At 37.9% G+C, this 20,875-nt stretch overlaps 1 protein-coding gene across 2 annotated transcripts in view; it reads right to left on the bottom strand.

The window, feature by feature from the left end:
- Positions 1-20,875, bottom strand: part of PIAS1 (protein inhibitor of activated STAT 1) — a 68,051-nt gene that overhangs the window by 15,059 nt on the left and 32,117 nt on the right. For both annotated transcript variants that reach the window (XM_076348111.1, XM_076348112.1), the window contains exons 3-8: positions 12,633-12,717; positions 11,958-12,005; positions 10,379-10,469; positions 9,539-9,673; positions 6,266-6,371; positions 4,689-4,762 (exon numbers count right to left, since the gene is read on the bottom strand). In XM_076348111.1, coding sequence (XP_076204226.1) covers positions 4,689-4,762; positions 6,266-6,371; positions 9,539-9,673; positions 10,379-10,469; positions 11,958-12,005; positions 12,633-12,717 — 539 coding nt within the window. The remainder of the gene's footprint in view (positions 1-4,688; positions 4,763-6,265; positions 6,372-9,538; positions 9,674-10,378; positions 10,470-11,957; positions 12,006-12,632; positions 12,718-20,875) is intronic.

The following is a 20,875-nucleotide window of genomic DNA, read 5'->3' as shown; positions in this document are numbered from 1 at the left end:
TTCCTGACGTGTTTCTCTAACTCCATCATTTTCACTACTTTCTCTAAAGAACTGTCAGAAAGTGACTACTCACAAAGTAAGTCACACCTGTTAAGTATTAAGAAACTATTTTATACTCCTCCTGCTGTGATAAACACCACTATGTATACAGTTGTGAGCTAACCTGAAATTTCACTGCCTTTTTCTTATGTAAAATACAAATAGCTGACTATCCCCTATATCATCATCATACCTTTTCAACACTACAAAGAGCCTGCAAATGTTAATGGAAGATGAGAGAGGAGAAAATGAATTCTAAAGTACACTTTCAGATGGGGACCATCCTTTCCTTCAAGTTTGTAGAAAGGCCAGGACAGCAAGGTTTTGCAGGCCAGCACAAAGCTTCCACAAATTTAATACAAAAAGCACAGCTGAGTGCTTAAGCTGAGCGCTTAAGCTGAGCAGATAACATAGGAGTGCTACACACAGTGATTGTTTAGGCTAAATTGTGGAACAGGAATATCTTAGTTTGGATTAGACAAATCAATGCTAACCCAGACCATAAAACATAAACATATGATTACATTGAATGCAAAATTGATTAGACAGTGAAAGGCATTTCATATTAATCTGAAATAAAAAAGTTTCCTCTCCTCAAAAAAAACAAGCAGTTGTTTTCTGGCAAAGTGCTTACGCTGCAGTTTAGGAGGGGCTTTAACTGACCACACTAAAGGTAAAAAGTAGGAACATCTAAACAAGACTTTTCCCACATTAAAAAAACCAAACCCATTATTTATTAAGAACTATTTATACTGAGTATTTTGAAGTTATATATATATTTTACTGAAATATACACAATGACATCATTTGAAAACCTTCAGCCAATTCTAGCAGCAGATAGTAGGAGGAACTGGTTTTAGTGCGGCTTAAGCAAGCACTGTGGTCATGCTGATTCTGAGCAATACAAGATGGGTGCCACAGGATGGCACTCAATCTCAGAATATCAGAAAACTAAAAACAATATCAAGAACAAAGGCTCTACTCACAGTCCACTACTTCCTCCATGATGCTTTTTTTTTGCATCCTCCGTAAGCAGAAATCCCTCCACCCCATCCCCAGCAAATTCAGCTAGACCTCAGGATCTTGCTTATTTTTCTTCCCTCTGGCTCTCAGTCACTGTCAGAAAACTCACCACCAGATGGGAAGGGAGCAGAGAACTCCCAGGGGAGCCTGCAGTAATGGTGGTGGAGAGCTCAGACAGCAGGAGGTGCTGTATGTGCCATGTGTTTGGCACCCCCTCCCCCAAAATCCATGACCAAGCACATTATTTCTATCACATAATCAACCCCCAACAAAGCAAGGCCCCCTGATCCATGTCTGTTATGAATTCTTATCTCCCAGATGGTAGGTCAATGGCTCATTTGTTTTTTGGGCACAATAAGAGTCTCCTAGCTTAGCGAGAGTAAGGGTATCAGAGAAAACCTGGATGCTTCTATGTGATGCAAAATAAAAATAAGGAAGGTCGAAGACACGTGCTGCAGGAAGAACATAAATACCTGTCTCCTGAGTAAAAAAGCAGATTTAAACCAGAAACATTTTCACAAGCTTTTGGTGTAAAAACTGTGGCTTTAATTTCTAAGCAGCGGTTGGATTTAACCGAAGCCATACGCATGCAGATAGACTCAGCATACTCAGCGTTAAGAAGTTGATGTCTCCTTTCCCATTTTTGGCATTGAACCTCCTGGATCAGCTCTGCCATACTGGCCAAGCTGTGTCAGAACTGACAAAAGAAAAGGTCATAAAAGAAGGGATGCATCCCAACTTTTGAAAAACTGTGTTTCCCAACACTGTTACTGTTTTGATTCCTGCCTGTCGGCAGCCAAAGAAACACTGCATTAATTTCTTTTACAACCATACAAAACATCACTATCTTTTCAGGCTAAAAAAATGCACCCAGAACAGGAGTTAAGGATTTCTAGACAAAGCTGCAAAACCTACAGTAAAATGCTAGATTTGGGATTTTTGTTCAGTTAAATATTTGGTCCGGCTGCAGAGCCTGTGATTTATTTCTTTTTATTTCAAGGGAAAAAAAGAACATGAATTCAAGTGTCTTCCTGAAATACAGACTAAGTCCAGTCCATTTGCCTGCTGTATCTTGGATAGATTCAGCCAACAGTTAAGGACAGCTTTTTCTCTGCTCCACGGTCTCTTTTCCGAGACTCCACGGTCTCGGAAGGAGAGCAGGCCTCTGTGCTAAAAAAAGCTCAGCAGCAATCCAGAGCAAATTCAGAGGAAGCTGCCTTGCTCTGCACTTTTTTTTAGGGCAAAATAAAGGTTATAGAGTCTAAACCTGCCACCCCCATCCAGATACGCAATTCCATTTATTTTATTGAAGCATACTCATGAGAGAATCACACCCATAACAACTGAGAGCTGAAGATGCATCATTCTTTAATTTTTGGTTCTGCTGTTGGGAGACCAAATCAGCATTTTCAATGCGTACTTTCATAGCATACACTGTCCATTCAAGCATTAGAAAGTAAGCACAAAATATTTACGAAAAAATTCTCCCTGAGCCAAATGCTTACAAATTAGCAAATAAAAACATGGAGGCTATAATAAAATTACATTCAGACCTGAGGACAGTCTGAATCATGCTAATAACCTTTCTATTCACAGGACAGGTTGAAAGGTGCTGTCTCTGTCCCAACGAGCCTTTGCAATGATGGATTACTCCAAGAGCTACAGTGAAATCAGACAGCACTGAATGAGGAACATACTGGAAAAAAAGTCAAGTGTGTATGTTTTGTAGACATTATTAAAATGACACAAATATGCTCAAAACAATCTGCTATAGACTTTGTTTTGTATGTCTATCAGAAAAGTAGTACATTTTAAAGAGGAAATACTGACAAAGGCAGGACTTCAAGAGCTGCATCCTAATGTCTGATTGTTGTTTTGTTTTTACCCCTGGCAGAACTCCGAGAAAGCAAAATAGAATTTGGCATCTTTAGATATTAGCAAACTTGCAGTCCTAAGAACAGTATTGTAGAGGATATTCCTGCTCTAATATTAACTCATCTGAATCGCAGTCATCAAGAAAAAAAATGCATCTAAAAGCACTGCAGAACTTTTATCAGTAATGGAGGCAATCAGGACAAACAGAAGTGTGTCAGAAAATTCCCATGGATTGATCTATAAAGCAACATAACTGCCAAGTGCCAGTTTTGACAAATCAAGTACAACTGAAGTAAAAATCTGTAATTCCAGAAGATGCATAAAGATTAATTTAAGATAATGAATTAAAACATAGGCACTTCTAAACTCTTACAGCCATTTAATTCCTACTAACGGGTTATTATTTTTGTCTGCACTGGAAGCTAATTTTAAGTGGTAAGAATGTTGTGCCTAAAGAATGACAAAAAACCCAACAAGACTATCGTTGTGCTTTCTAGATCAAACTCCTAACAGCACAACAAAGCACAACAAAAATTCAACTATAACAACTCGGCAAAATAAGCTGCCAGGTGTGAACCCGAAATACTTCAGCGTTCCAAATCTGCAGCAGTTTCGATGTGACACATAAATTCATAGGTTTATAAGATTATAGGTTATGAGGTTCTAAGTTTACAGATCAGGATTTTGTAAATGCAATCCCTATATCTTTCTTACAGATGAGTTTTATCTTCCTTATAAATGTGTTATTATTTAGTTAGCATCTATATTGATATGGAGAAAGTCTTAAGATTGAAGATCATGAAAATACCATATTTAAAAATTTATAATAACCGAATATATATAAAAAGTAACCACAATGTCAGTTGTGCTTTTTACGAAGCAAAGCTTATATATCTAAAAGTTTATCTTTACACTGGTAGAGTGTAAGAACATATTTAACAGCTTGAGCAGTAAGTTTCAATTTTGCAAGAATAAAGCCAGTTTTCCTCTTTAGATTTCAAAACTGAAAATTTCGTGTCAAGCTTGAGCAGATTGAGCCAAACCAGGAAACAGATGTATCCTTAATCTCAAAAAGAGGCTAAAAAGTTATACTGCAATAAAGATACTGGGTCAATCAATACAGAGAGCAAGTATTCTGAAGGTACCTGGTACTTGAAACAAGAGGACGAAGTCCCGAAGATTAAAAAAAGGTGCACAGAGTATTAATATTGTGCAGTTTACCAATGGTAACATAAACCCAGGTATAAACTACCACTTATCTCTGCATCTACTTGGTTAAAAAACAATTAGTAGGTCAAAATACAGTACGTCTCTGCCACTTCCCACATTCATTGGAACTGAATACAGTGGGAGAATACTGTTTTAACTTCAGTTAAAAAATGCTCAATTCTTTGACTGCAGACACTGGCTGAAGAGCTATTTTTAATAGTCAGATTCACCTACCTTACCACTGAGAGTGGTTTTACCACAATCAAGGACCCAAATTGTACACTCAGATGACCTAGTGACAGATTTAAATGTATGCTTACATATAATTTTGAATAGCGTTTTCAAGTTAATGGAATACTCATTTTCTCAGGAGTGTATCACATGCTTAAGCACAGTGACAGATGACTTCAGCACTGGATCCTATCCCCACAAAGTTAACAGACAGGTAAACACAAGCTAACCTCTACCAAACATGTCCCAGAACAGCCACATTTTGATCAGAATCAGTTTTGAGGGAATAAAAAAAAAAAAAAAAAACTTACTGGACAAAGAAGCGAAACTCTTAAGCTTGTTGTTGCTATTTCACTGTCTGGATCGGCAGTCAGTTTCTCTTTAACTGTTATTTGAAAGAAGAAAAGGTTTATTTTACAGTTGATTTAAAACACAAATTGGATGATAGAAAAATGAAACAAATCTGAAACTGTGTACTAAACTTTGTTTGCCCTATCTACTGGAAGCAAGCAGCAGTGACTATTGTTTCAGACTCACACAATAAACATGTAACGTAAGCAGTCTTTACTCTCTAGAAAGATCATAAACAACAAGATTTAAGAAAGTGAAAAGCAGGAAAAGCTCATCTTAAACCAAGATCCCTAGAAAATGTATTTATACAGAGATGTCTCTTTTCATATACATGCAACTTTGTACTTGGAAGTTATTTAAAATCTACTGACAAGACGAGCCACACTGTCTTGACTGGTAACTTCAAGCACATAAAAAAAAAGTGTTAGTAACTCTCACATGGACAAGCACCACTGTAAACCTCTGAAATACTCATCAAGCAATTCTGTGATTTAAAATTGAAAAGCAAATTGAGAAATAGGAAATCAGAAGTACCCTGAGAAAATTGGGGTTTTCAGTAACTGCAGTGAAATATTAGCACTACAGAAGTCTTTCATCTCTACCCATCCTCTACTTTTACTGTTAAGGACTGTTTTATAAGCAGTCATTGGTTAAATGAACAAATGAGTTCCATGTTCTTCCTGCTCTATGAACCGTACCTACACCCTCATTCTCACCTTGTATACAAAGAGCAGTAGCCACCTGGAAACTCTAGACTTTTGTGCATTTAAATCATCATACTGCATTAGCACAAGCTAATGCCCAGCACTATATACCACTGGCTTTGCAGCATTTACTGGTGGACTAATTTCTTCCCTTTTGGAGATGGTCCTGTGCTGTGTACAACACACATTATCTGAGCATTAAAGAGTATGACCAACAGCTAGCTGTCAAGTGTTGGTCTTTTCACCCTCACCCTGAAAAAGAAACATGCAGCAGTTTTTGCTTACATTTTTATTATACAAACCTATACCAACATGTACTTGTCAGAGAAAACAACAAAGCAGCAAATCTTACACTTAAGTTTGGAAGGGGACTGGGAGGAGTATTGCGCTAGACACTCTCTCTCCAGGAGCTTACTCCACAACACCATGCCAAAGGAACAAAAACTGTGCTGACGGAGACTTTCCTCCAGCATGTCAGCATCAAGGTTCAGTATCAGGCATTTAGTTCAGCTTGCCTGAGGTACTGAATTACCAGTTAACTGTATAAATACAGTTGTTCTATTCTGAAGAAACAAAGCCAGTATGGCTGAACTGAAAGAGATTCTCTTGCATTTTTCCCTTTACAGTGTCAACAGGGTTCCTGGACTGGCTCCTAGTAAAAACAAAGGCCTCTGAGTCTTTGAATTGGAACTGAATACAAAGAACACCACTATCAGATTCTCAAAACCCAGAGAATTGTAGGAAGTCCAAACCTCAGTTAGTACAGTCCTATTTCAAATCTCCTTTTACAAAAGCTATTTTTCCTTTTCAAACAAGTAGTACATTAGACATACTCAGTGCTCTAGAATGATCAGGGTTCCGTATTCCTTTTGCTCGCAACCTCTGCAGTAACACCGTAGAGGACAGCTGCTTTACAAGATAGACTGCCATGGAATAGTTCTAGAAAACAGAACAAAACATCGAAGTAAAAACTGTTCTAATCAAAAGATAGCTTGTATTTTATACAACGCTTATGCAATTTGTTATGTGACTACAGAGCACTGTGTTTCTAAAGCAGTTACAAGACTTTAGATGGCAAGACTAGAGAAAACCCATCGTGCTTCAGAAAGTTCACAGGGCTGGAGTTTTAGAGGTGCAACAAAAGTGACTTCACGCTTCACTGAAATTAGATTTAGCTGCAAACCAAGCTATTAAAACAGCATTTAGGACACTTCCACAAGTTTTACATCTAACTGAGGGCATGCAGTCCACAGCCCATTTAAGAAGAGTAATTTTACATCAATGTTAGGTACTGCAGTTGTGTCAATACATTTAAGGGAAGCTGTCAGGTCAAACGTGATAAATATGACCAAAACTTTTTTTTTTTTTAAATAAAAGCTTATTTCTTTTTCAAAATAGGAAAATCAGCAGTGATGCCTCTTCAAAAGCAATACATAAAAAAATGCATCATCTGCAGTATTTCCTACTCAGTCTGGATGCACTGTTCAACTTTCTTTTCTTATCTTCCTGCACTTTTACTGTCTATGAAATGCTAACTTCACTGCCGAAGCTTAACAGAAGTAAGGCAGTTAAAGAGTTCAAGAGTTCAGTGGGGCCAAGATGTACTCTAGTGAATCTAGCCAGAGCGGGCAAGAAGTCACCACTCCCAACTGTCTGTCCTTCCCCTCTGGAAGAGGTTAGGTCACTTCCCCGCATCGGTCTCAACAGAACAGACCATGCAAATGTTCCTTATTGGTGTCAGCAAAAAGCCAGGGATGCTCCCTTCTGCCACTACAGAAGATAATTTGGCATACAAGCAGGTCAGATGCAGACCAAACATCTACCCTGCCAGCTCCCCTGTAAGCAGGGTAAGCCTTCCCTAGAGGGACAGAGCAGGAGTGGCAGAAGGAGCGGCTCCTCCTGGCATCGCTAACAGATTTCAAACCACAGTCTGAGATTTCTGAAGCTCTCATTTTTCTTGTAAGCTACTAACAGCAGCAGGTAATTGTCTTTCTAAAAACGTGATGTTGTACTGTGCATTCATCAGCAACACCCCTCTCTCCTCCACACCCCCAAAATGGAAAGGACAAAATTTGTGTTCTCACATTAGGGTATATCAATTACTTTTTGATATAAACAGTATTCACTAAACCTGTAGCCACACTCATACACTTTAAATTGAAAAATTAAAGTTTTCCCCCAGCAACTGCCATATATGTTTCCACTAACAAAACAAAAAAAATCCATACAATTGTGACATCTACCATTATTTAGGATGCCACCAGAATCCGAAGATGGAATCTCAGTAATATATCTTACCATAAAATTACAGAAATCGAAATAGCATCAGAAACACCACATTTTAAATATTTTATTCTTACAATGAATGCTTCTCACATCGTTAAAAACCACTACTGCTTTAACTTGTTTGTTTAATGCCTCAATTAGTATAGAAGTTAGAAAAATGGTAATTAACATTGTGAAATTATTTACCGACAGCTTGAATCTACAAAGCTAGGAACTTGCCCAAGGCATCCTGTACAGAAGGCTCTTGAAACAGATTGTGTAAAAATCACAATTACGACTTCAGGAAAGGTAGAGTACACCAGTTGAGACAGGCAACCGACTCTTAAGGGAAGGGGAGGAGGGGAATTCAAATTTTGTACTATACAGGCACATCCAAATATAAAATAATTCCTCACATTTAACTGTCAAGGTCTCAAACAATCACTTTAGGAAGCATTGCATCTCATGAGTGGGGAAGTTCTGACTGGCATCTAATTCTCATGAAATACACTAAGAATTTGCCACTCTCTTCAGTTTTCTATTGTAAGCTACAAGTTAGCCAATATGGTTTTTATAACTGAAATAGCTATGAAGCCTGAGAAACTAGCTAGTTCACAAGAGAGTAGCTTAGAGTCCATGCAGACCTGTGACGTTTCTTTTCCCTAAATCTTCACTGGTATTCTTAAGCAAAAGTGCAGCACTGTATTCAGAGCAATAACCAGGATTCATCAACTTGCGTGCAGGCACTTCTGCGATGTAAACCGAAACAGGTTCATTTTTAAATGCTTATTTCTGATACCTGCAGTTCTCATTAGATAAAAGAGGGTTTTTAAAAAAAAAAAAAAAAAAAAATCATTCAGCCATCATTTATTCTATAATCTGAATGGAGACTGTTTTACGCTCCACAAGAAATTCATCATGAAATACCATTGTGGTGTTTTATAACTGGCTATTGTGCATGATTGGCCTGTAAGCATTTTTCCACGCTGGTTCAGGAATCCTGGGCTTTGTGCACTGACAAATTCTTGGACAAAGTTCCATCTCAGGACAATTCTCCTGACTTCTAAAAACAGGATGGTTGCAATGGCAAAGCCACAGTTTTTTCAAGTACATGTTGACTCTGTAATGCGTATCTAGCAGGTTTTTTTGCCATCAGTGAAAGCAGTGCACTAATTCACAGACTAATTTATTGAAGTAACTTTTTGCAGCATGTTCCAGATTTAATTAGTCCAGTGGAACATCAGCAATCTTATAATACCAATTGTAACATTCTCCCCACGGACACAAAAAAAGTTATACTTAATATTTTAAAAGGCATGTTTTTATAAAGGATAGCCGTTGTGAGAACAGAAATATAAAAAAGGCAAATTAAATCTCCTGGGCCCTGCTGAGTTGCTATGTTTTGTGTCCACATTTACACAGTTATAAAAGACCACTCTGTACTGACTGTCACATGCTAGTTGCAAGTTGAAGCCAAGATAAGGTTTGTCAAGTCCCCAAAATCAGGAAGAGCTTGAAGTCTGAAGTTAAGACAAACAAACAAAAAAAGTTTTATAAGATGTCTTGATCTTATTATCTGGGCCCTCAATGACTCACAAAGATAGGTGGGTGGGGGGTGAAGAAGGATAGATCACACAAAAAAATCTGAGGGCTACTGATCTAAGGGAGCATGTCGTATTTGCCTAGCATGAAGTAGTACAATCAAAAGAAGGAACAGTCTACTGCTAAACCATTAAGTATTTTCTGCACAATTAAACTTGCTTATCTTTCAAATCTTTGAAACAGATGCCAAAGCAGAAACTAATAAGCTTTAAACAGCATTATGTACCAAAGTTACTTACTCTTCCAATTTCTGCAGTCCATGAAACAACAATTGTGTTTGGTACCGTCGTAGATAATCTGACGAGTGAGGTAATGTTGATTGGTCGGCTAGGTCGCTTTGGTTCAACACCATTTTTGGTTGGTGGAAGATAGCCCTAGAAATCAAAGTATTTTTTCCCCTCAGCAAAAGAAATAATAAATACTGCTTTTGCCTTCTTCCCTCTCACCACAACCCTGCCCCAATAAAAGCTGTGTCTCACCTGAACCAGGCGCCCCCTTCAATTTAAAGATATATATATATATATAAAAAATATATGTATCTCTCTCTCTCAGACAATAAAGTATCAGGTGTTTTACAAGCCCTTTCTCCTTACACAGAGCCTTGCACTTTCCAAATCCTAAGCCTGCCTACTGGAATATTAAAAGGCACCTTTGCCACCTCTCCTTTCTCAGTACTGCTATTCAACCTGCCTGACTAACATTGCCCAGTCTCATCTTGTGCGCTGCCCCAGTACTACAAGTTGGCGTTTTTCTCTTTAGTCCTGCTGGTCAGTGATGGGAATAGACATTCCCTGCACAGACAACCTCCAAAACAGAGTCCAATTTCAGCCAGACTCACTGGATGTTTCTCAAACATAAAAATTTACTGTCATGTTTTTTAAAAATTAATCTTCTGGATCTACTGGCTGGTCTCCTGAGAAACAATTTACTTAACTATCTTTTCCATTCATCTATCCATCTTCATGCAAATGCTCCAAAATGTGAAAACAAAGGTTAGGATGAATTCTCAGGCTAATTTCTGACAGACAGTTCCTAATAACGCTATCCAATTATGTATATCAAAATAACATCTTACTTACTGGAAGGCTGCATGGTTTCCCATTTACTTTCACACACAGATTGGGTGGGAAGTGATCTTCTTGTGGACAACTGGTTTCTGATAAACAAAACCTAAAAGCAAAGAGCTTCCATCATCTTTCACTTCTAAAGTGATTTAAAGATCACCTCTTCCTAGAATGAATTTTTCTTTCACTGTTATGAAAGCATGACAAATCTTGCTAAAAACAGTCCTCAAATTAGCTGTACAGATCATTAAGCAGGAAAGCCCCCCCAAATTACAGGTTGGGATCAAGGTGGCTGTAGGTTCCTCCTCAGATTTCTTTAATTCCTCAGACTGACTCTCACTCATTCAGATATGCAGGTTTCTGTTACAAAAGATAGATCATCCGAATTTCTTTCTACCATTTCTCCAGCCTGATCTCTTGATACAAGACCAGGATTTCAGAAAACAATCTCTTCAACTGTTCCTCCTCCAACTTCAATAAACCAGCCAGCTGTTGAGCCACAGCATCAAACGCTATCCTCATGCCTATGTCAAGCCTCTTAAGTTCAGACAGTTTTATTTACTTAAGTTCAGACAGGCTTATTTGCTGCTGGAACCAAAATAAGACACGCCCTTCCTTGTCCTATGAAATGTGTGTAGGCCAAGATCACGGACAATAGGCATTCAAAGAACCAAAAAGAGCCTCTCAACACCACTGGATTCATTCCAGGGGACCTGCCCCATCCACACAAATGTACCATCACATCAGGGTATAGCTATTCAACGCAGCTGAGCCTAACAGGCTGCTGGTCTCAAAAAGGGGGAGCTACCTTCTGTGCCCATTTTTCCTCATGCTCTCCTTGTCCCTTTGTCCATCTGACCCAACACCAAGCCAACCCGACTTGCTGATCAGCATAAAGTATCCTAACAAGCAAGACCCAAAAGCAATCGCTTTCTGTCTGGCAAGTTAACAGCTCACCATGCAGACATGACCAGGGGATGAAAGGCAAGACAGCTGTTTTTGACAGGAGCAAGCTCTGAAGTCAGCTCTGCTCACAGCCCTCCACAGAATTACAGGGATACACAGGATTTAATCAACTTACGATACATTTGTCAAAGCCTCTAAAATAACCAACAGGTTAAGACCCAATCTCGTGATTCCCAAAGTCTTGCCTGCCACTGCCTGAAGAGAAGTAGACCTTGGGTTGCCATGCCCAGCAAACACTGGGTTTGACATATCTGCTAGGAAAAATAAACCTCCCTGCATGTAGATTTTGAAGGCCCAGGCACCTGGAATCTGACAGACGTGGAGTTAAACAAAGGAGCACATGCACAATCTAAAATAATGAATTGAAGAAAATCAGCTGGCTATAGCTAAGTACATGCAGCATTCTGATACGCCAGATACCAGGCCACCAACAACTTCAGGAAAGCTGCATATAACAAGGACAAGTAGTTAAGTTTGCCCTTTTCAAAGCAGCCAACAGTAAGCTTTTCCCAAGGAAACAACTGGATGAGACTCTTCTCCACAAAGGAAAGCCCAACCTGCTGGGGAGCATATATCTGATATATTTTAAAAAACAACAGCATCAAGAACAGGCGATACAAATACATACCTTAGCTGGACCTGTACTGTGAAGTCACATTTGGTCCCAGAAATATCCCTAGAAACAACAGAACACAGGTTAAAACATATTGTTTATACAACAGGTTCATCAATATTTTCTCAGAGTTTGCTGTAAGTTCAATGTATGTAAACCACACTTTCCAGTATATATAGTGTGTATACCACACTTTCCTTCTTCTGGTCAAACTACCACTCTCAAGACACACTAAAAGGTACACTTTTTATTTTTCAAGGTAAATAAATCAATTACATTCTAATCAGACCTCTACCATTTCCTTATTTTTGTATGCTATAAAGAAAATTCTGATGGGTCACTATGAAGTACATCTTTATAGTGAATAAACATAGAACTCGACAAAGGATCTGACTGATGGTGAGAAAGGGCTGCAGGAAGGAGAGTTATGTATTTGTACAGCGCTTAATACAAGAGAAACCTGCCCAATACTCGCTGGACAGTGGTGGTATTTAATTCTCTCTTCCTCACCCTTTTTTTCCCCATCAGCTTACATACAAAGGGGAAAAGAATTCCCCAGAAAAGCGTTCTCTGAGGTACCACGCACACATCTGTGTTCTTTAAGAGCACATTTCAAAAGGAAAAATATGGTAAACTCGTTCCTTTTTTAATTTTTATTTAAATACTGTATTACTGATCAAACTCACTCACATTGAACTGCTGATTTGCTGCACTTGTTGTGGCGTCAGTGCAAATGCAAAGCAGGTTTCTCGAAATCGCTGACTATTATCTGATGCTAGAAGAAAACAAGAGATCATCACTTTAAAAACAGCAAATAGAGAATAATTAACAGAACGATCTCCTTTCATTAAAGTGTCTACATATATATACCACATTTTTATAGCAAGCCCAATAGTGTAACACACATCTGCTTCTGCAAACAATTTTAGAGCCAGCAAGAAAGTTGCCATTTAAACTCTCCTGTAAATAAAAATACAATAAACAAACTTTAAATGCATATAAAGTATACATTAAAAAAAGTGATACAGATAACAGCAAAGCTAAGACAAATCAGCTTAAGGCTTTCTATCAGTCATGGTAATGTAACGCTAAATGTTTTTTGATATTAAATAAAAAAAAATTCTTAGGAATTCTCATCAATCACTTTTTTATTTCATTTAACACACAAGACCATGGATTAGCCTGTAAAAGTATACAGAGTGACTGAGAAGTACAACAGATGCAACTTCTCACATTTCAGTAAGATATTTTATGGAGTTAAATGCACCAAATATATAACATGCAAACAACTCATGAGATACGCAAGTATGAAATCTGGTTTTAAAGTCCTTCAACTCTGTGCCATAGTGCTCCATAACAAAACAAACAGTACTTAAGAATTAATGCACCTGCTGAAAATCAAAGTAATGTTAAACACCTCCAAAATAGTGCTTCTATCAAAACCACATCCATTCACCAGGGCTACAGGCACCATTGCAGTACAGAACCATACACAATGGCAATGAAAATGACTTTAAAAAAAAAAAAAAAATAAAATAGAAGCATCTCCCCAGAGAACTGCTCAACATGCTCATCAACACATGTATTGAAGTGAAAGTTTTAAGCAGCTTGCCATTTTCATTATTCTTAATAATTTTATAAGGTTATGAATAACTATATTGTGTATTAAACACTCGATAAATTTATCATTTTTTGTTTTACTGTAATACACTTCCTGACTCATCCTTGAATGACAGATGAGTGAATACTTCAGGGTGATACTTCAGATATTTTGTTAAAAACAGCATGTGGTAGGTTGGAACCAACAATAGAATAGACATTGACTTAGTATAAATATTAACAGCAGTAATCTCAAAAAATTACATCTTTCTTGTATGACAATGCTACAAGATCTGTACATTTTATTACATTATATGCAACAACCACATGCAGTTCATTATCAGTTGCTCTAAAGCTAGATGGGCAAGAATAGGTAATATATACCAAACAGCAACTTTTGTGAAAATACTAGCAATAGTAAATCTTTTTAAAAGCATTAAGTTATATAAAGAACTTTTTCTACTTTTATATGCATATATTTCCTTTTTTTTTTCCCAATAATAAGTTCTACTGTAATGTCCAAAAGCACCATCTGGGCTAGGGTGCAGGATACAGCCTCTTTAGACACTCATGCCTACAGTATCCAACATCTATTTTTATTTTAATACATTTTTAATTACATTTCTTCAAATGAGAAACATGCAGGGCTTAAGGTGACAGCCACTCATGTTATCACAATGTAAGAATTTGCAGGAAATATAAACACAATGCATACAATTAACAATGAAAACCTGTTATAATATTTGGTCTTCAATGTAATTTTATACCTGTTTTTATTTATAAATGGAAAGATCAGAATTATATACTGTAATCAACAAAAGATGAATTAGCAAAGTTAAATAACGCACTGCAGACCAGAAAACTGAATGAATTCAAGTTATTATTTCATATTTTTACATGGTTAAGGGTGGTCTTCATCTGTTGGTTTTATTTTCCTCCTATGTATTATTTGTTTTACCCTAGAAATTGTCAGTTCTGGCTTTATCACAGAAGTTCTGGATGGTCTTTGCAAACATTTGTTGTGAAGTTCAACACCTTTAACTGAAGAACAAGGCTGCTGAACATTTAACTAAGGCTACCTTCATTTAAAACTTAATTATCCTAAGAAGTTAAACAGCAATTATCAAAAGAAGTCATCTAAACCCAAATTTCCCAAGCAATCTTTTTCCCTTTCAGCTGCTCATCTTTTTGCTTGTTTCGGTTTTGCAGCACCCCCAATTTAAAGATAAGAATCAAGCAGGTAATATGAATTTTTTTCAAGCGTTAGAAAGAAGGGAAGAGCAAAATAACTGTTAGCAAAACAGCAAAGGTCCCAAAAGTCAATCCTTTTCCTCTGTTCGTTACTGGTTGGTATTAATGCAAGACTTACTTTTGCTAAAGAGTGATATGTGATCTCAAAAAGTGGGTTTCTAACTTCTATATTCAGTTTCATCATGCTCATTGGCCAAATTAAAGCATTACACATTAAAATGGCAGAAAATGAAAAAGTACATTCTTCAGTGCTGACATGGGAGCTTTCATAATTCCAGTTTTCTTCACGAGCTATAGCTCTAGCATGTTTACAAGACAGTAAATAGCCTCTGCTTGAATCAAAAATTTTTGCAACAGAAATAGCCACTTCAAACTTGTAACTGTTAAAATACCACAGAAACGTAAGCATTATGAATAACTGTGTTGTGCACGTTACAGTTACTGATTTTACTCTTAACTAGAATCCACCTAAAATGAAAAAGGCAAGGAGGAAGGCTTTGGGGTTGGGGGGAAGCTGGTTGGTTGGCTGGTTTTAACACTGTCAGTTTAGACTAAGAACAAAACGGCCTCCAACATTTCTTCTTACGCTGGCTACTAACTTCATATGCACTCGTCTTAATAACTGTAAGCAAAAGTCTATGAGCTGATAGATCAATAGTCCCCAGTGATCAGAGATGTACTTCATCACATGCTGCTTGATCTTTTCTTCACTGTAAAACATCATTAATATACACATGCCATGTTTTCAATACATTGCTTTTGTGTACAAGCAATCATTGTGATTACCACGGGAGCATGGCCAAGTTGCAAAGAAGGAAGAAACAACTTGTTAATTAGGCAAAGATGATCCAAAAGCCAATCAAAAGATTTCAAAACTCTTGACAGATTGAGCAGTACAGACAGAGGAAGACAGACAAGAAGCTACGTTACTCTAAGAGAGCTGCAGTCAGGCTCTTGAACCAGTATTAGGATACAGCTCTGCCCCTTGGACGTGTAACTACCAACTGGAAAAAGAGCAATTTTAAACACCAGTTGCTCAGTGTGTGCTACCGTAAGCAAGCCTAACCTTTAGGAATAGGCACATTTCAGCAAATTATAAAGACATAATTTGAATCTACATTCAGCATAGTATTAAGAAATGGCGAGAACAAGCTATGCAAAGAACAAACACAATCAGTTTAACCCAGACACAAAATGACTTGTAAAAGAGGCCAGGAACAACAATGAAAATACTAGGCTATCACATTGGAAAGCACAGTTCAGTTTTACAAGGGCTGTGGTGGTTAAAAGCATTACTTCCATTTTCTAGTTTTCAGTTAAGATCCCACAGTTGCCACTCTAACACCAACACACGGGGACAACCTCCCACCTGCCCGTGCTGCAGGGAAGCTGGCTCCCCGCGCCGTAACAAGCATTTGCCAGCCAGGCTGCGGAAAGCAAGATAGGGCAAAATATACCCTCCAGTTGCAAAATCATGGCAAGTTAATTCAAGCAGAGGTCAGTTAAATATGGCAAGGAAAAGTCAATAGCTTCATAAAGACTGTTTACCATACCTGAAAACGAACTGCCCATTTATTTTAGTGCCTGACATGCTATTGCAAACCAAAGCTCTGAGGGATTTTGTCTTGGGGGGACAGGGGACATGGAAGGGGCAGGTTAGGGAGGAGGACCTTGGTTGCAGGTCTGGGACTTGCCTAGGAGGAAGGAGGACATGCAGCAAACAAAACCAAAAGCATCCTCTAGAAGGGAGATGAAGTAAGTTTTTTCTTTGTGTTTTTCTCTGATCTTCTCCCATATTTTTTCACGCAATCTTTTTATATCCTATCTATTATTTCTAGATCTACTTACCCTACAAACGATGCATGAAAATTTCAACAGAACACATTAAACAGAGTTAATTTAGCAGCTTTACTATTAAACACTAGGCTTCCGAGCTCATCTATGACTATACAAACTCCCCTATTTCTACGACTTCAGATTTCTCAGGAAGAGACATTGGAAATCTGGAATTTAAAGTGCAGAAAAGCTAACAGATTTCTATTAATTCATCTGGTGTATCTGCTGTGTTTAGGAACACCAAACAGATCCTGGCAAGTCAAGCACATCATTAATGTTCTGGAGTATGATTAAAACCAGAAATATGCAAATATATAGTTTTATACAAGAAAATAATTTTGATGGCTAGAAACATGCAACCATGCCCTGCAAACAACTATCATTATTTAACAAAAGAAAGGCAAAAATAGATCTCCAGTTGAAAACCAAGTGGATTAAAACAGAATTTATAATCTAATAAAGCTGGAATCTAGCCAGACAACAGAGTTAATATTAACATTCTTAAGAAAGTTGCCAGGAACAGTTTTGGGGGGGGTCTGGGGTGGTGGGTTTTTTTTTCATAACTATGAATTATTAAGTTTTAACAGCTTTTCTTTAGCACACTCTGAATGGTACAGAGCTTGGAGGATTAGTCAAGAGTGGTTTATAGGCCATGTTTCCTTTGCAATCTCAGAAAGGAGGTACAATGCACAAATCTCTAACGGACTTTTATATGTTTTTTAAATTTACATATAAAGAACAAAGGTGCAGTAATTAAAAAAAAACCAAACATGAATCACAAGCATCGCTTTACCTTGCTGCTAAAGAATTTCCTGAAAAATTCAGAGATTTGAAAGGGCAGGTTTTGAAAGTATAATAAAAAGCTTTCAAGCAGACTTACGTAATTAAATGGGTGTCAACAAGAACAGTTTCAGACAAGCCATATAAAAATCCACTTCTCATCTTACTGGAATCTCACCATTTTTGAGGGGGTGCCGAAGGGGGGCGGGCGGAGGGGAGTGTTTACTACTTCTTCATTCATCCAGCTTAAATCCAGGAAAGGCAATGAACAAAATCCACATTTTCTTGTAAACCACGTATACACACTTTGTAAGAACCAGCACAAGCTCAGGTCCATTGCCTCTGCAGGTCCCCAACATTAGTACAACACACTAAAATGCCTAAAACATTGCAAAAACATTGCAGAGCAGTTTCTTCTTCAAAGCTATTCTTTTTATCAATTCACTGTCACCACAGTTTCCTGAATTATTTCATGCCTACCTCATTCAAGTAATGATCCAAACAGCATGGAGGATTGGTATATATTAAGTGAGAGTGACCCAATTATGCCTTGCTTGTTGTATATTTTGTGAAACATTTCACATGAGTAATGAGTTTTCAAAATCTGAGCAAAAACTATTTTAATACATGACAGTATCATTCACAGGGCCAAAACACTTAAAATTCTATATGAATGTATACATACATGTATGTGTGTGTATAGACAATTAATATATTACTTATATACGTAATAATAATGATACATAAAAAAAAACCATTTCCTACCAATTTTGTTCTTTATTTTGGAAAAACCCTATAGCACTAGAGTGAAAAAAAGAACCCAGCTTGAGTGGCTGCATTTTCTACAGCTCTAAAAATATTCTGTTCCACCTCACCAGTACCCACGGCTAAAAATAGTCACACAATCTTTCTGCAGTAAAATACCTCTTGCTGTCTTGAAAAAAAGCCAGTCTCTAAATTTCCATTCAAGAACAGATAACCTTAAAATCTTTAATGAATCTTATCTTATCACATCATTGAGGTGGTGATGCTTCCTAATGCAACTGCAGCTGACCATCATAATGCCAATATACGACGGTTAACCTTTTCCATCTATCATCACCAAGTGCAGCTTATTAAATAGAGAAGGGAACATATTACCTTCTTAATACAGAAAGATACTTGGACTAAAATTAAACTTGCACTTTACACTGCAGTAATTAACCAAGTTCAGGTCATGAAAAAAGCTATCATTGAATTGGCCTATTACCAATGATTTCCAATAATAGCATGTTTATTTCCAAAGGCAAAAATAGTTAAGTAAGAGTATCAGGACTATAGCAAATTTTTGCTAAATGCTGTAAGATAAACAAGAGATGTCTAATTGGTTATTCATTAATCTAATACAGGTCATAATTTTGATCAGTTAAATTTGTCAAAATACTAGCCAGAAAAACCTAAACACTGTAGAAGCTGTCAACCCAACAAATAATTAATTCTTGCTTATCTTCCCCAGACAGCTAAGATACCTCATTTTGTTGCAGCACAGGCATTTTGCTGCTTCTTTTAAACAACAGAAGGCATTGTATCAATTTATGTTCAATCCTCTTCCAAATTTCGCTGCTGAAAATTTAATAGACTGCCTCCAAGCTAGACCAAAATTACTGCTTTTAGCTTAAGGTACAGAAAACGTATACCTTTTAAAAAGGTAAAATTCAGACAGGCTTTGAATTATGTTCAATTGCAGGAGAAGCCAGGAAACGTGTAACACAATACTACATACACATAGCTCCTCATAATGTAGTTTGTCCAAACCCTCTTGTATCAATCCTAAATGGTGTTCATTTATACAACTGCTTTTGGAGGTGAGATCAAATGCCTGTGTACAGTACATTGCAGTATCTGTATATAAGCAGAAACCAAGCAGCTACGTGGGAGAGAAACGATGAGAGGATACACCTTAATGGGGGATATACATCATCTTGGGATGCATCATTAGGCCTTTTAAAACCACCACAATTTATGAAGTTCCTGGGTAACACAAGTGTTTATACATAAACACTTCCTTTCCATTAACCACAACCTCTTAGCACGAAGCTCCTGCCATCTTCTGGAACCAGGCAGCAGTACCTTTTAAATGACTACCCACCATACCCTTAATTTCCTGCTACCCATTAAATGCATTTGTAGTGTGCAATATCAGATCTGTCCCAGCTAGACTCCTCCTCGGAGAGCCACCCTCTCCCCTGGAAGGCAGGAAAAGCCTCTTGCTAATCGCTAGAGCCATGTCAGACCAGGCCAAAGCCGAACCCTACGCCCTGACCAGCTGCGTGCCAGACATCTAAGAGCAGGGCCGAGGGCTGTGCAGAAGCACAGCATGCCCTGCACAAGCCACGAGCTTCAGGAGCTCAGCCACACCAAGCTCACGTCCAGCACTGAGAGAAATCCCAGATTCCCGTTTCTGTTTTGTCACTCATTCGCTGTGACATCTTGGCCATTTCACTTCATTTCAATCACTTATCACAATGGATGTTGCGTAACCTTAACATTTCAAAACACTTCAAAACTACTTGAAGGGAAGCATTTTAGTAAACATACAAATCATTCTTTCCTTGACAGCGGTGACTAGCTCTTAACCCACTTCCATGGGTTACAACTGCACTACACTCACAAATACAGTGCATTACTGTGAAATGACAATGCCGCGCTCTTCAGCTTAAAACAGATGAAAAACTGAACTCAGGTTCTGGTCAGTCTGCTGCATTTATCGCTTAAGACCATTTTTGGATTCTGTTTGACTTAAGCTTTTAACAGTGAATACTCAGAAGGAATAGGCAGAGCTACACTGGGGGTGGGAAAGACAGGGAGTAGAGAGATGCGAAGGAGCTCATTTGAAATAGTGCCTAAATATATATGTGAAAATAGCCTGGAAATACCCCAAGGGCTACAATCAATTCATAAATATTATGTATTTTATAACTCTATGATACATTGTATAAACAGAATAGATCAGCTGGATACTCTGTGCAATTGGACAGATATTTATGTTTGATTATTGTTTTTAATCAGTCATGTATTAGAGCATTTCTGAAGACCTACAGTAAGTATTAAGGGACAATTTCATGCCAGCCTTCAGTGCCAGAACTCTCTGCCCTCCCAGCCTACCTCTGTGCAGTAAATACCCACCCACTCCAGCTCTCCTCTAGCTGCTGCCCCTCTTGGGCCCACAGATCTCCACTGCATATCTGTTCCATCATTTTGCCAGAGGGAAGGAACATCACTGGATCCTCTGTACTCAAGTTCAGTCACTTGATTTCTTTAGACACCTAAATATATGTCCCAAAACTCAACTGCTGCCATTCAGGCTTGAAAATTTTAGCTTCTATTCCTAAGAGCACCGACAGCAGTTAAACACTTCAAATGAGCAGTACTAAAAAGCTAGCACTGCCGCGTCCCTACACAGGGTATCCTGCTTCTAGCGTATTTTT

The sequence above is a fragment of the Aptenodytes patagonicus genome, chromosome 10 (assembly GCF_965638725.1).
Source record: "Aptenodytes patagonicus chromosome 10, bAptPat1.pri.cur, whole genome shotgun sequence".
Taxonomy (NCBI): Eukaryota; Metazoa; Chordata; class Aves; order Sphenisciformes; family Spheniscidae; genus Aptenodytes; species Aptenodytes patagonicus.
The sequence above is the reverse complement of the archived record's forward strand: the minus strand, read 5'-3'. Positions and strand labels throughout refer to the sequence as shown.